This window comes from Manis javanica, chromosome 4, assembly GCF_040802235.1.
Source record: "Manis javanica isolate MJ-LG chromosome 4, MJ_LKY, whole genome shotgun sequence".
In the NCBI taxonomy this organism is placed as follows: Eukaryota; Metazoa; Chordata; class Mammalia; order Pholidota; family Manidae; genus Manis; species Manis javanica.
In genome coordinates this window covers 71,675,001-71,689,353 of record NC_133159.1, presented here as the reverse complement: position 1 = coordinate 71,689,353, position 14,353 = coordinate 71,675,001, and the positions used below count along the sequence as shown (strand labels likewise).

Here is a 14,353-nt window from a genome sequence, read left to right as displayed (position 1 = left end):
ATTTATGTTATACCTCTTCATGTATTTCAGGGAAGAAGTTTGGTCAATATACTTTTGATTCTTTTTCCAGATTATTACTTTTCACTGTTCAGTAAAAGCTTATGCTTTCTTGAGGAATAAGGCTCCTTTTAGGCTCATGGCACATTGTTGCACCACCTCTACCCTTCCTATTTAACATCATCTACAGAACTCTTGGGCATACCCATTTATTCAGTTAGACTGGTATCTCACCTGTGGTTGTATTTCCAAATGAAGTCCTACCATCATTCTAAGTGATTTTTAACATGCAAATGGCCAATCCAGAATCTATTTGTTGAATGACTGTTCTTTCCTGGTAGAATTGCACCTCATCAAGAATCAATTGACCATACATGTGAGGATTTATTTTTGTACTGTCAATTCTCTTGCATGTTAATCTGTACTTCTGTCCTTATGCCAATATCACACAGTTTTGATTACTGAAGCTTTGTAGTACATTTTGAAATTGGGAGGTATTCTCCGATGTTGTTATTTTTCAAGATTTTTTGGCTGTTTTTGGGTCCCTTGTAAGAATTTTAGGATCAGCTTGTAAATCTTTGTGAAGAAGCTAGGATTTTGATAGGTTTTGTTTAATATATGATTTTGTTTTTAGAGCACAAGTTTTGTATTTTGTTTGTTAAATTTATTCCTAAGTATTTAATTCTTTTTGATGTTGTCATAATTGGAATTACCTTAATTTTCTTTTTATTCTGTTCATTTTTAGTGTATAGAAATACAATTGATTTTTGCATGTTAATCTCACTTTGCCAAACTCATTCTATTAGTTTTTTAGTGGATTTCCTAGGATTTTCTATATATGAGATTATGTCATCTGCAAATAGAGATTGTTTTTCCAAAATGGATCCTTTTTATTTATTGTTCTTGCCTAATTGCCCTGCCTAGAACCTCTAATATAATGTTGAACAGCAGTGGCAAGAATGAACATCCTTACCTTGTTCTTAATTTTAGGAGAAAAACATTCAGTCTTTGACCATTCGTTATAATGTTAATTGAGTTTTTCAGAGATCCACTTTATCAAGTTGAAGAAGTTCCCTTCTATTCCAAGTTTTTTGTTTTTATCATGAAAGGTTGTTGGATTTTGTTTGATGACTTTCCTGAGTCTATTGATACAGTATAGTTGACCCCTAAACAATGTAGGGGTTAAGGATGCCAACCCCCTGTGCAGTTGAAAATCCACATATGACTGTGACTCCCCTAACACTTAACTACGAATAGCCTACTGTTGACCAGAAGTCTTATTGGTAACATAAACTGTGGATGAACATATACTTTGTATGTTACACATATCATATACTTTAGTCTTACAATAAAGCAAACTAGAGAAAAGAAAATGTTTTTTCAAATTATCACAAATATCAAAAAAATGTTCCAATATATATATTGAAAAAAATCCATGTATAAGTGGACCTGTGCAGTTCAAACTCATGTTATTCAAGAATCAACTGTGTATATTAATTAGTTTTCAGGTATTAAGCCAGCCTTGCATTGCTAAGATAAATCCCATTTGGTTATGAAATATACTTAAAAAAATGTTGCTGGATTTAGTGTGCTAATATTTGTTAGGAATTTTGTGTTTATATTTCTAAAAGATACTGGTCTGTAGTTTTCTTGTGAAATCTCTGATTTTGGTTTCACAGTAATTCTGGCCTTGTAGAATGAATTGGGGAGTGTTCTCTCCTATTTTGGGGAAGAGTTTGTAAAGAATTGTTATTCATTCTTCCAATATTTGGTAGTATTTATCAGTAAAACCATCTGGACCTGGGCTTGCTTTTGTGGAAAGTTTTGAAATTACAAATTCAACCTCTTGTTATAAGTCAACCCAGGTTTTCTGTTTCTTCTTGAGTCACTGTCAGTAGTTTGTATCTTTGTATGAGTTCTAACTTTCATCTGAGTTATCTAATTTATTAGCATACAGTTGTTCATTGTATTCATTTATAATCCTTATTTCTGTAAGGTTAGTAGTTATGTCCCCTCTTTATTCCTGATTTTAGTAATTTGAGTTTTTTTTTCTTTGTCAGTCTAGTTGAAGGTTTGTCACTTTTGTTGATCTTTTCCAAGAGCCAACTTTTGGTTTTGTTGATTTTCTCTATTGTTTTTCCCTTATCTATTTCATTAATTTTTACTCTGATCTTTATATTTTTCTTTCTTCTATTTGCTTTAAATATAATTCGCTCCTTTTTGCTAGTTTCTTAAGATAGAAATTGAGGCCACTGATTTGGGACCTTCCTTCCTTTCTGATGTATACGCTTAGTGCTATAGATTTCCCTCTAAACTCTTACTTTCACTGCATCCCACAAATTTTGATATGTTGTGTTTTAATTTTCATTCAGTGTTAAATACTTTGTAATTTTCCTTTCTTTCTTCTTTGACCCATAGGTTATTTAGAAGTATGTTAGCTTATGCCAAATATTTAGGGAGTTTTCCAGATTAATTTCTATTTATTAATTTCTCATTTAATTCTATTATAATCATTGAACACACTTCATGTGCTTGAATCTTTTTATATTTATTTAGATTTATTTAAAGGCCAACAATATGATCTTTTGTGGTAAATGTTTCATTTGAACCCTTGAAAAGAATGTGTATTCTGGTGATTTGGGATGTAATATGCTATAATTATCAACACATCAAGTTGATTAATGTTTTTCCAGTCTTCCAAGTCTTTACTTGTTATCTTTCTACTTGCTGAGACAAGTGTTGAAATCCCTGATTATGATTGTGGTTTTGACCCACCATCTTCTACCATCTCCACTCCTTTAAAGACTTTAATTACACATATATTAGGTCATTTATATTTGTTCTACAGTTCACTTATACTCTGTTCATTTTTTCCAGTCTTTTTTTTAATCTCTCTTCATTTTAGATCATGTATATTGCTGTGTCTTCAAGTCATTAATCTTCTCTTCTGATATTCTCATCCATTGTATTTTTAATCTCAAACATTTTAGTTTTCACTACTAGAAGTCTGATTTTTTTCATACCTCTGTGTCTCTACTTAACAAGTTGCCTTTCATCTAGCTTCTTGAACATACGAAATACCATATTTTAAATGTTTTGATGTCCCTCTCTACTAAATCTATCACCTATGTCATTTCTGGGTCCAGTTGATTTTTTTCCTCACTATGGGTCATATTTGCCTGATTCTCTGTATGTCTGGTAACTTTTTTATTGATGTCAGGCATTGTGAATTTTACCTTCTTGGGTGTGGTATATATTTATAATCTTATGAATATTTTTGAGCTTTGTTCTGGTATGCAATTGAGTTACTTGGAATAGTTTGATCCTTTATAGTTGTGCTTTTAAGTAGAATGAGAGCAGCTTTTAAACAAGGCTCCTCTTTTTCTGTTTTTCTAAAGTGTCAGCAGGTACCTGCTCCCTCCAAAACCTATAAAGGAATCCTTCCTTGCTTCTTCCTAGCTTTTGGTGATTTGCTGGTAATCTTTGGCATTCCTTGGCTTATAGATGCCACACTCCAGTCCTCTGTCTTCTTCACATGGTGTTCTCCCCATTGTTTCTTCATATCATCTTCTATGTCCAGATATCCCCTTTTTATAAGGACACCAGTCTTATTGTATTAGGGCCCACCCTAGTATCCTCATTTTAACTAGATTACCTCTGTAAAGATCCTATTCCAAACAAGGTCACCTCCTAAGGTACTGAGGGTTAAATCTTAAATATACTTTTTTTGTGTGTGTGGAAGTGGAGAACACAATTCAGCCTATAACAGTACTGTACCCAAATCCCATGAATTATGAAGTTTTCCACTGTTGTGGCTCAGAACAGGCACTGTTGCCTGCCAATGTAAGCTCCTGAAATTGTTCTTTCTAAATCTTTTGGGTGGTTCTTTCCCTAGCTTTGGGTAGTTTCCTCACCTGCATGTACTGATCAGTATACAGATGAAGACTCACCGGGATTCTTGCAGATCTACAGAGCTCTTTCTGGGCATCTCTCTAGTCTCTAATGCTTTGTCCTACAAGCTGTAGCTGCTTTTACCTCCTCAGACTTCTAGTCTCCCCTCCTCAGCTTAGCTAGACCTACTAGCTTCCTCTCCTCAGCTTAGTTAGACCTACTAGCTTCCCGGGTTTCCATCTCCTCACTGTGTCCTGCAAAGTCTTTCCAGGAAGTAAGCTGGGCAGTGATGCACACACCGCCTTAGTTTCCCATCCCTTAGGGATCACTGTCTTTTGCCTAATGTGCCATGCATTGGACATAGTTTTTTCAGATATCTTGTTTGGTGTACCTGTTGCAGGCAGGAAGGTAAACCTGGTCCCATTGCTCCAACTTGTTTGGAAGCACTGGTATGATTTTCTAACCTGTATCTGGGTGGCTGATTTCTACTAGAAAAAACAATCACAAAGGATGTATTTTGGTACCAGTATAGAACTATAGACTTCCAAATTAACCACGATCTCAGTGGTACCTGCTAATAATTGTTTTCTTATTTTACCCCTTCCTCCTCTCATTCTCCAGAATGTCTATTGAGTATCTTCTCAATCTCCTCAAACCTCATTTCCCCCATGTCACTCATAGCAGCTGACACTGCCTCCTAACTTCACAGAGAAAGTAGAAGCCATTGGAGGGGAACCTCCTCGACTTGTTGTGACCCAGCCAGCCAACACCTTTGCCTTCTTTGGCATACTTCTTTTCCACTTTTCCATTTTCCTTTCTGTAACAGTAGAGACGAACTTCCTCACATTTTGGATGAATTTAATTCCTTCACATGTTCTCAGTAGTCTCTTCCTTCTCTTTGGGGATTTTGCTTAACTGATTATATTCCTCTTTCCTGGACCTTGAAAACCATTTTAATATCTTCTCTATATCAGCATTTAAACATTCAAGTTTCCCTCATCTTTAAAAATAAATCCTAATTTGGTCCTGCTTCTTCCCTGTCCTCCTCTTTCCTCTGTGGTTATCATTTTCTCTCAAAGCCAGATTTCTAGAGCAGTTTGACTATTTTTCTTTCTCTTTCTCTATTTCTTTAACATTGGTTCACTTCCTAACCAACTCTAACCTGACTTCTGTTCCTCTATTCCCCTGAAAGTATGCTTACCATGGTTGGAGATTCCTTTCTCTGGTGGACATTTTTGGTTCATCTTAAATTATCTTATTTCTCATACCTAGGGACAAAAACCTGTTGTCTTAGAATCACAACAGAAATTTGTTAAAAATACAGGAATATCAATTCTGACTCCTGGAAATTATGATTCAATAGTGCTGGCATGGGATCTGGAATCTTTTTTTTAAAAATCCTCAAGTTATTTTGTTGCATAGGCAGGTTTGAGAAGCACTGTTCTCCTTAGTATTTAACACTGTTCTTATCTAACCTAATAATTGTTTGATATCAGTTAATACCATAGACTCTTGAAACATTCTTTCCTTGACTTCCTTGCAGTGTAGGCCCCAGTCTCCTCCAACCCCCATCCCTGCCTCTTCTTATTGCTCATACTTGTTTGCCCATTCTTCCTTAGTCACCTTTGGAAAGGGCCGCATCCTAGTGACCTCTCAAAAGCTGCTATTCTTCAGGGCCTTCTCTTATCACTAGGCCTTCTCAAATCAGTCTGAAGGCCTACCCGATAATCTCATCCAATATCAAGGTTCTAGTTACCTTCTTTAAGTTAGTCATTCTCAGATCTGTGTCTCCAGCCATCTCTTTCCTGAGCCTCAGATTTTTATATACAGCAGCTTTGAACATGACACCAATGCCTTAAGCTTAACATGTATGTTCAAAGTGAAGTTCCTTTCCATCCTCTAAAATGGGGGTTTCCTCCTTTTTTCTCTGTTTAAAGTAATGGCATTACTATGCACCTAGATGCTCAAGCCCCAAACCTAGCAAACATCCTTACTCCTCCTTTTCCCTCAAAATTATAAATGTGTTTTTGACTTAGCTTTCCTGTTTTGGAAATTCATCACATAGACATACCTGCCAATGTACGAAGTGATGACGTGCAGGGTTATTCCCTGTAGCATGTTTTGGAAACACCGTATGTATCCATCTGTAGTGACTAACCAGATAAAACTATGGGATATCCACGCTTTGGAGTACTATGATCTAGCTATAAAAATAAGAGAAAGCTCTATGTACTGGGAAGATCTGAAGGATAATAATAATAATAATAAATGAAAAAGCAAGAAATAGAAGAGGACATATATGCTATTTTTTATGTAATAAAGGGAAAAACTAGTAATACATTATTTGTATATGCATAAACAAACACTGGAAAGATGCATAAGAAACTAATGTACTATATTACTATTGAAATTTAATAGATTATCAGATGGGAAACTTCTTATGTGATCATGTTTAAGTTCAGACTAACCTTTCAAACTAAGCTTTCTAGTTAAGCTGAGAGCATGTTGTGATTCAATATTGCTATACTTAGGTTTTTGGCGTCAGAAGTATCTCCTATTTTTCCTTTTGTTTCCTTGTGATAAGAACTTTTAAGATCTACTTTTGTATGTTAGTTACATTTCAACTAAAGAAAAAAAGGCACTGAATTTATCCTTTCCCTGAATAAATTACTCTAAAGCTATCAAAATACCCATCTCTAATTTAAAAAATCTTATGGCATACCAGGAAGATGTGATTCCAGTTTATTCAGATATTTTGATCCAACTTCCTTTTTGGATATAACACGAAAATCTACAAAGCAATGTAAGGGAGAATATTTTTTATCTTGTCAGTAAATAAAAACAAAATGGAGAGATCTATTCTCTTAGCACCTTTCAAATATGTGATGTAGTATTATTTACTGTAGTCACCATGCTGTGCATGGACCATTGATGTTCTTTAACTATCAAAATTCATAAATTTGGAATACATACCATTGATATTCTTTAACTATCAAAAGTCTAGAAATTCAAAATTCATAAATTTGGAATAATTTATAATTAATATTAGTATGCCTTACTTTCTTTTTCTTTACATTCTTGTAGAGATGCTTTTTTAGGGGAACAGAATTAATAGTTTTTAGGTATCAAGAAGTTTTTACTTTATGAGTAACAAACCTAAAATATATGATAATTAGAAATTATATGTGTACATTTTTGGCATACTTTCCAACAAGAAGTCAATTACCAAGGCAATTTATAAGAATACAATATGCTAGTGTTTTTTATAATAGTTTTTTTTACATTGTTGCTTTTATTGTTTCAGAAATGTTAAAAGTTGGCTATAATAATTCTTAAAAAAAACATTCAGCACAGTTTATTTCACTCTGAAAACAAACCACTAACTATCTATGGTTTGTTTTCCTAAAGGTATTCTTAAGGATTATTTAAGAGAACTTCCTTCTCCTCTGATATCAAAGCAGCTTTATGAGGCTGTGTTAGCTGCAATGGCAAAACATCCTTTGAAAATGTCACCAGGTGGTTGTGGAAATGACTCTAGTGACTCTAAGTACACCACTGACCTGTTGAATTGTCTGCCTGATATTGAGAAGGTAAGCATAATTAGTATATATTTTTCCTGAAAGCCAGCTAATAAGTTATATACTTAGCTCCAGAGCTACAAGTAATTTTTCAGATATTTGACATTAGTGGCATTTAGGAGTTCAAGTTCTACTTTTACCAAAGTTTCCTTAAACAGCATAAACCAAGAACTATTCTTAAAGAGAATAAATCTAGAAAACAATGTTATCATTTCTCTATATGGTTTTAGTCTAGGCATGAATGTTCCAGAAAACAATATTACCATTTTTGTGTATGGGTTTAATCTAGGCATGAATGCTCACTGTAAGTTTTTAGAGTATGGTAATCTTATTATTAAAATAATGTTTCCCATACAAAAATCAGGAAGATATAGAAAGGAAGAATGGAAAATTACTATTATCAATATCCAAAGGCTACTTCATTAACATTTTGGTTTATCTCCTTTTGGTATTTCAAAAATATAATAACTGTTTTAATGTGCATGCCTTAGCCTCAAGATTTAAGCAACCCTTACCACCATTTCCCTTCTACTTGCCCCTTCGCTTTTTCCCCCTCTTCACAATCTAAATCTTGGGACCAATATCTTTTGCTATGCCTGAAGGAGAGACAGGAGGATGGCTAGGTCTGCACAACCAGCCTTGGCCTAACTTCAGCTATTGCTTCTTAGAACAAAAGGGAGAGTAAGAGAAAGATGTGGCTATTTGTCCCAATGAGATTGACTTTGCCTGTATTACTTAGCACGTGAGGGCAGGAAGTATAAGAGTCACTGGGTAAAAATGTTAGGCCCCAAAGTTTTCTTCACTAATTTAGTCTTTTGAATGTCCTGTGTCCTGCCACTTAGATTAGCAGGTCCCACTCCTTTGTGTAGAAGTGAGGGAACAGCTATACAGAGGTACATAGAGCAGAAGGGTGGGTGAAGAGGTAGAAGTATTCCTCTCCCGTACAAGGTAAAATTATGTGTCATTTTACTTATAAGTAAAGAAATGAGTGATAGAGTATTTGAATGACTTGCCCAAGGCTATGTACCTTTTGTGAATGTTGTAGTCTGTCACATGAATTTAGATTTTTCTAGTCCTAAAGCTCATGCTATTATTATCCTTTCTAAAAACATTACATAATATTCTTTTCAGTGGATTTGACATAATTTATCACTATTCTTTTCTGTTTAGATTTAGATAAATCTAAATAATCTATTTAGATTTTGAACCTATTTTTCTATTTCTTTTCAGTTAGAATTAAAATAAAAGCTAAGTAGAATTGCTGATTTAAATGATGTTGAGTATTTTAAGATTCTTAATATGTATTTTCATAAATTTCTTTTCAGAAAGGGCACAATTACATTTTTTGGCTCATGTTATTTAGTAGACCAAAAAAAAATATTTTTTCTTTTAAGTTGCAATTATTGGTTTGCTACTGAGATTAAACCTATTTAGCCATCTGTGGTTTTTGGGTGTGTATATTGTTCATATGCTGATAATAGCCTATTACCAATGTATGTGGAGTCCCACTTGTATTAGAAAATGTATAGTGAATGGAAAAGAAGAACAAATATTTATTATTTTCACTGTTTTATCATTCACATATTGGATAGGTTTTGATGTCAGAATATCAGTTACAGTCACCTCTAACTTTCATTCACCCTTCATTCCTTTCCTTCACAGCCAAACCCTGAAGGAATGTTTATTCCGGCTGTCTTCACTTCTTCACCACTCAACACACTGTAATCTGGCTTTCTACCCCATCTCCCAGGACTTGTTCTTGCCAAGGTTACTAATGACCTAATCACCAAAACCAGCTGTCACTTTTGGCTCCAGAAATAAGTCATTATGATTTTCTCTTTTTAAATAATTTTAATAAATTTTAGTTTTTATTTCACAGTAATTTCTTCAAGTATGAAGAATAACCTAGTTATTTTATTTGTTAAATGATTGATCATATGCCATTACCTCAATTAGATTCCTTTCCGTAATTGCTCAAACCTAAGTAACCATTCCATTTAAGCAAACTCTCCTTACCTGTTTCTTTAAGATTAAAAAGTATCTTTTTCTTTTAAAAAATTTTTTCTTTCATTTCTAACTGTACTAGTCTTCCCTTTTGCATGGCTGTCTTCTTAAAGTATTTATTAGTTAAGAAGTACATTGGCCTTTTTCCTAATCCAGATCATGGTAGAATCTGACCATGTTCTGAAATGGTTGATTTCCTGTATTTAAGGATGATTGTCCTTATTTACGACTACATGATTTATGTGTACTTTAGAATGAATACTCTCACTTAGTTCCCTTTCCATCACATCCTTTGCTATTGTCATTTTAGAAGAGGGAAGAGAGGAAAAGTTGATATTTTTCCCTAGGGATGCATTCATGAGCATTTTTATATAGAGTATATATTTTATCCATTTAATAGAGCAAATTATATAGTTGAAACCTAAGGGTCCAGGGCAACTTTTCTAAAAGAAAATGTTTCAAGTTCCAAACATCCAACTTAAAAGCCTATCTTTGAAACAACCTTTTAAAAAGTGATAGATGCCTAGCTCTATTATCTGCTATAAATTGTATACTTGAATTTTCCCCTGTGTAACTCTATTAAGTGACATTTAATTTAATTTAATTTAATTTAGGCAACCCTAAAGATGTTGTTGGATCATTTGAAACTGGTGTCTTCTTATCATGAAGTGAATAAGATGACCTGCCAGAATTTGGCTGTGTGCTTTGGACCTGTGCTGTTAAGTCAGAGACAAGAGACTTCTACACATAACAACAGAGTCTTTACTGATTCAGAAGAACTTGCAAGTGCTTTGGATTTTAAAAAACATATTGAAGTTCTTCATTACTTACTTCAGCTCTGGCCAGGTAAATGATCCTATAGAAATATTTTTCTCTTTCAATGAGAGGGTTGTTTGCACTAGCTAATCATTAAATATGCCCATATATGATTGAAGAAAATCTTTTCTAGGTTTTGCTTTTTCAATGAATCGATACCTGCCCTTTAGAGTTCTCCATTTAAATGTTCTGCTCTTGCTTATAATATTATAGACATGTGTACACATTTAGACATCAGTGTATACATTTGGGGATTTGGTCAGATCTGAATTTGAATCCTGGTTGTGTCACTTAACAATCTGCCCTTGAGGAACTTCCTTAACATCTTGGTGCCTCAGTATCATCTTTTGTCATATGGATTTAATAATATGTTTATAGAATTTATTGGAGGACTAAATGAAAAAAAATGTATGTATAAGGTGCTCAGCACAACTCTTGGCACAAAATAGGTACTAAGTAAATATTAATTTCTTTGCTCTTCTCATTTTCACTTCAACTGGTATGAAGCAGAATTTACTTTTCTTCTTATATCAGTTCTTCCTGATATCTTTACTGTATTTGTGGTCATTCTTCAAATTATACAAGCTTGACTTGACAGTTATCTTTGATCTTTCCATCTTTCTTACCCATTCCTTGTTCCAGCCAATAAGAAAAAGTTGACAGTTATTTTCCTAATATTTCTCAAAAAGTTGCAGAGCTAAAAAGAATATTTAATTAGATGTTCTAAAAAATGATGCTGTATTTAAGTTCCATAATTTTCTTATCCTGTAGCAATTCCTGCTCTCCTCTACTACCCTGCATAGCACCACAAGTGAAAGTACTTAGATGCCTAGTGTCACCTGGTAAAAGTGCTTGAGCCCTGGAGTCAGGCTGGGATTCATATCTGGATTGCCGCCTGCACACGTACTTTAATTTCCTACACCTTAGTTTGCGTCTTTATAAATGGTGCCTACCTCAGGGTTGCCGGGAAGATTATCTAGATAAAACATCTAAGGCAATGAATAAAGTGTTTTGCATAGTTAGCCCTCAGTAAAAGTGCTTTGTTACTTTTTATTGACAAATGTGAGAGGGATAGACCAAAGTACAAAGAATGCTCGCTTTAGTCTTTTAAAATACATCTAATTAATTTTTAAAAGTGAATTAAAAGTTAAACTAAGAAAAATTTTCAACTTTTAAGTTTGAAAAGTTAAACTTTTGCTCTTTTAAATATAGGCTTAAAAAATAATTTCTAATTTGATCTGATTTCTGCATTTGGTGCCTAACATAAGGGATCTCTTAGGTTAAAGTTTTAAATGTGTTTCCTAGCTTTTCCTAGAACTGCTTTAATTCTAATAAACATCAAGAATTGGGAGAGGATCCATCTTATCATTCTAATCACAGTAAACTTGCTTGCCTGGAGATATTAAGTTTACTATCAGTACCTGATTCCTTTAATTATTTCTATATAAAAGGTTAATGTCATTTCATTATTTTAAAAACCACTTTGGTTTTGGGTGTAGGAGCAAAAACTTATATCCTGTGTTAAGAGATTTCAGATTCACTGTACTTCTATGACAACTTGAAACAACTGATTCCTAGTGTATAGGATCTTATTCCAAAGACTTGTGTTCTTGAATTTAAAGTTATCTGCTCCCTTTTCTATAACCTTCTTTTTTCTTTAGTTATCGTATCTCAAAGGACAGAACAGAGCAGAAAGATGAGAGTAAACACCAGTTACTTTTGTCCTCTAAACAATTTGCTTTTGGATTCAAGAAATGGCAGAAATCAGGTTGATATAGTGCAGTTACTAAGCCTAAGAAAATTAATGGTGACATGAGGGGTATAGGCCATAGCATAGTATCTTTGTGAATGTTCATATCTATGCATTTTGTAGGTTTTGGTACTCCTTGCTTTGTATATCTTATTTTTTGGTTGAGGGGAGGGGGTGAATTTCCCTTACTCCAGAGGTACAAAGAGTTGATTCCACCCTTATTCCACTCACCTTTGTTTTTACTTTCTCAATTTTTGTTTTTTGTTTTTTGTTTTTTAATTTGGGGCAAGAATATAATTTGCTTTGAGCTTTCTATTGAAAAGGCTTATCTTCAAAGTGACTAGTTAGAACTGTAGCATATTGGCACTGGAAGGTAAAAATCATCCTGCCAGTATTTTTCAGATTGTCTTCTGCCAAGCCCTGAGGTACTTTGGAAGCAGCTTTGGGGCCAGATTGGCAACAGGTGGGGCAACAAAATGGAAAAACACTTCTCTTTTGATCAAAACAGTCTTTTTCCATCTTTTTATGTATTGCGTGTTTACAAAATAGTTGCTTTGAAAAATGGGTTTGCTGTTTTAAGAATAATATTGAAAATTATGGATAGTCATCCCTTTCACTTTGCAGATGGAGAGATAGCTTTAGAGAAAATGTAACTCTTAGACTGGTTGTTTGCTGTATCACATTTTCTATGATGAATAGATTTGGAGCAGGTTTTATTCTTTGGAAGATATATCATTTTTTCCCTAATCCTCTTTGTTTCATTTTTCTCACTAGGCTATTTTGTGAGGTCAGGGACTTCATATTGTTTATCCTTATACGCTCCCAGTTCCTAACAGTGTACTTGGCACTAACTGAGCACTCAGTATATTATGTTAAATGAGGTAATTATACTACAGGTGAAAAAAAACAATAAACATGATTAAAAATATAAATCAAATGGTAGAAAACAAGATAAAAAATTAAGTTTCTTAGTACTTACCATTACGCTTTGAAACTTTCTCAGCAATCAGACTGCATTTTTCATTTTATTCTGTTGAAGGTGGGTAGCCAATAGTGCTGAAAAATGAGAACTTCTTGCGGGGGATGGTGTTAAAATTAGCCATTTTCTCTGCTTAGTTAATAGGAAGCCATTTGACCATAAGTGGTTTAAAAAGTTGGTGAAGTTGATTTTTTAGAAATATAATTTAGTCTAAAAAATGTAAAGTTTTATTATAATTTGCTTTCTTAAATATTTCCCAAGAAAATATACAAATATAATGTCTGAAAAGGGTCTTGATTAAACAACTTTAAGCAACTGGCAGCAAAATAAATCTGGGTTTTGCAGGTCAGTGTCAAAAAATGCAGGCATAATAAGACAAGCTTACCACACAAAGTCAAAATGTTTTACTTTGGTTGGATCACAAACCAGATGACTTCAGGGTTAGCAGAGTACTGCAGTGAGTCGGTGAAAATAACAGGCATGACGCTTAAGCCCTAACAAGAACACGAACAGCACAGGAAAGGGAAAAACAAGGAGACCTAATGGAGATAAGCAGCTGGAGCAGAAAAAGTAATAGGAATAATTAAACACTGGAAAAATTCAGATATCCATTCTGCAATTACATCAGTTAATGGCATGGGCATTCTATATTAACAGTTACTAAAGATCAATTTAAAGTAAATGTCAGACCTTTATTTTCTAGAAAACTTTAGGTCAGGAGCTTTTAGCTATTAATAACTATATATAGCCATCATAAAGATGCAGATAGATAGAAGTGTTAAAAACATACCTATACAAGCATAAGGAATATAGTCAAAATATTGTAACAACTTTGTATGCTGATAGCTGGTAGCTAGCATTATCATGTATATAAATGTTGAATTACTGTGTTGTACACCTGAAACTAATGTAATACTGTGTGTCAACTAGTCTTCAATAAAAAAACCCACAAAAACATACCTATACAATTATCAAGTATTTTAATAAAATCGCAGTAAAAAAAGTGATGTGATTTCTGAAAAATGTCAAGACTTTCACTTTGTCTGGGAAGGTGAACCCTATACATTTGTATTATTTTACAGTTATTTTATACAGTAGGAAGCATGCATTCATTATATGTTGGACAGTATAAAGCTGACTGTGATCACTGATAATTTGTTCCCTTTATCTTAGTAAAGGGAAAGTATAAATGGAGAGGCACTGATGAAGAAGGAGGAGAAAGGTATTATGGACAATTTTTAATAGCTGTGCCTCAACATATTTAAACTAAGTCCATTTCATTTACAGAAGAGCCTTACACAAGTGTTTTGCTCAATATACACAAAAGAGTAAGCAGTA

At 33.7% G+C, this 14,353-nt stretch overlaps 1 protein-coding gene across 2 annotated transcripts in view; it reads left to right on the top strand.

Moving 5' to 3' along the window:
* SYDE2 (synapse defective Rho GTPase homolog 2) overlaps window positions 1-14,353 on the top strand; it is a 41,501-nt gene that overhangs the window by 24,272 nt on the left and 2,876 nt on the right. For both annotated transcript variants that reach the window (XM_017671311.3, XM_017671319.3), the window contains exons 5-6: window positions 7,297-7,478; window positions 10,085-10,316. In XM_017671311.3, coding sequence (XP_017526800.3) covers window positions 7,297-7,478; window positions 10,085-10,316 — 414 coding nt within the window. The remainder of the gene's footprint in view (window positions 1-7,296; window positions 7,479-10,084; window positions 10,317-14,353) is intronic.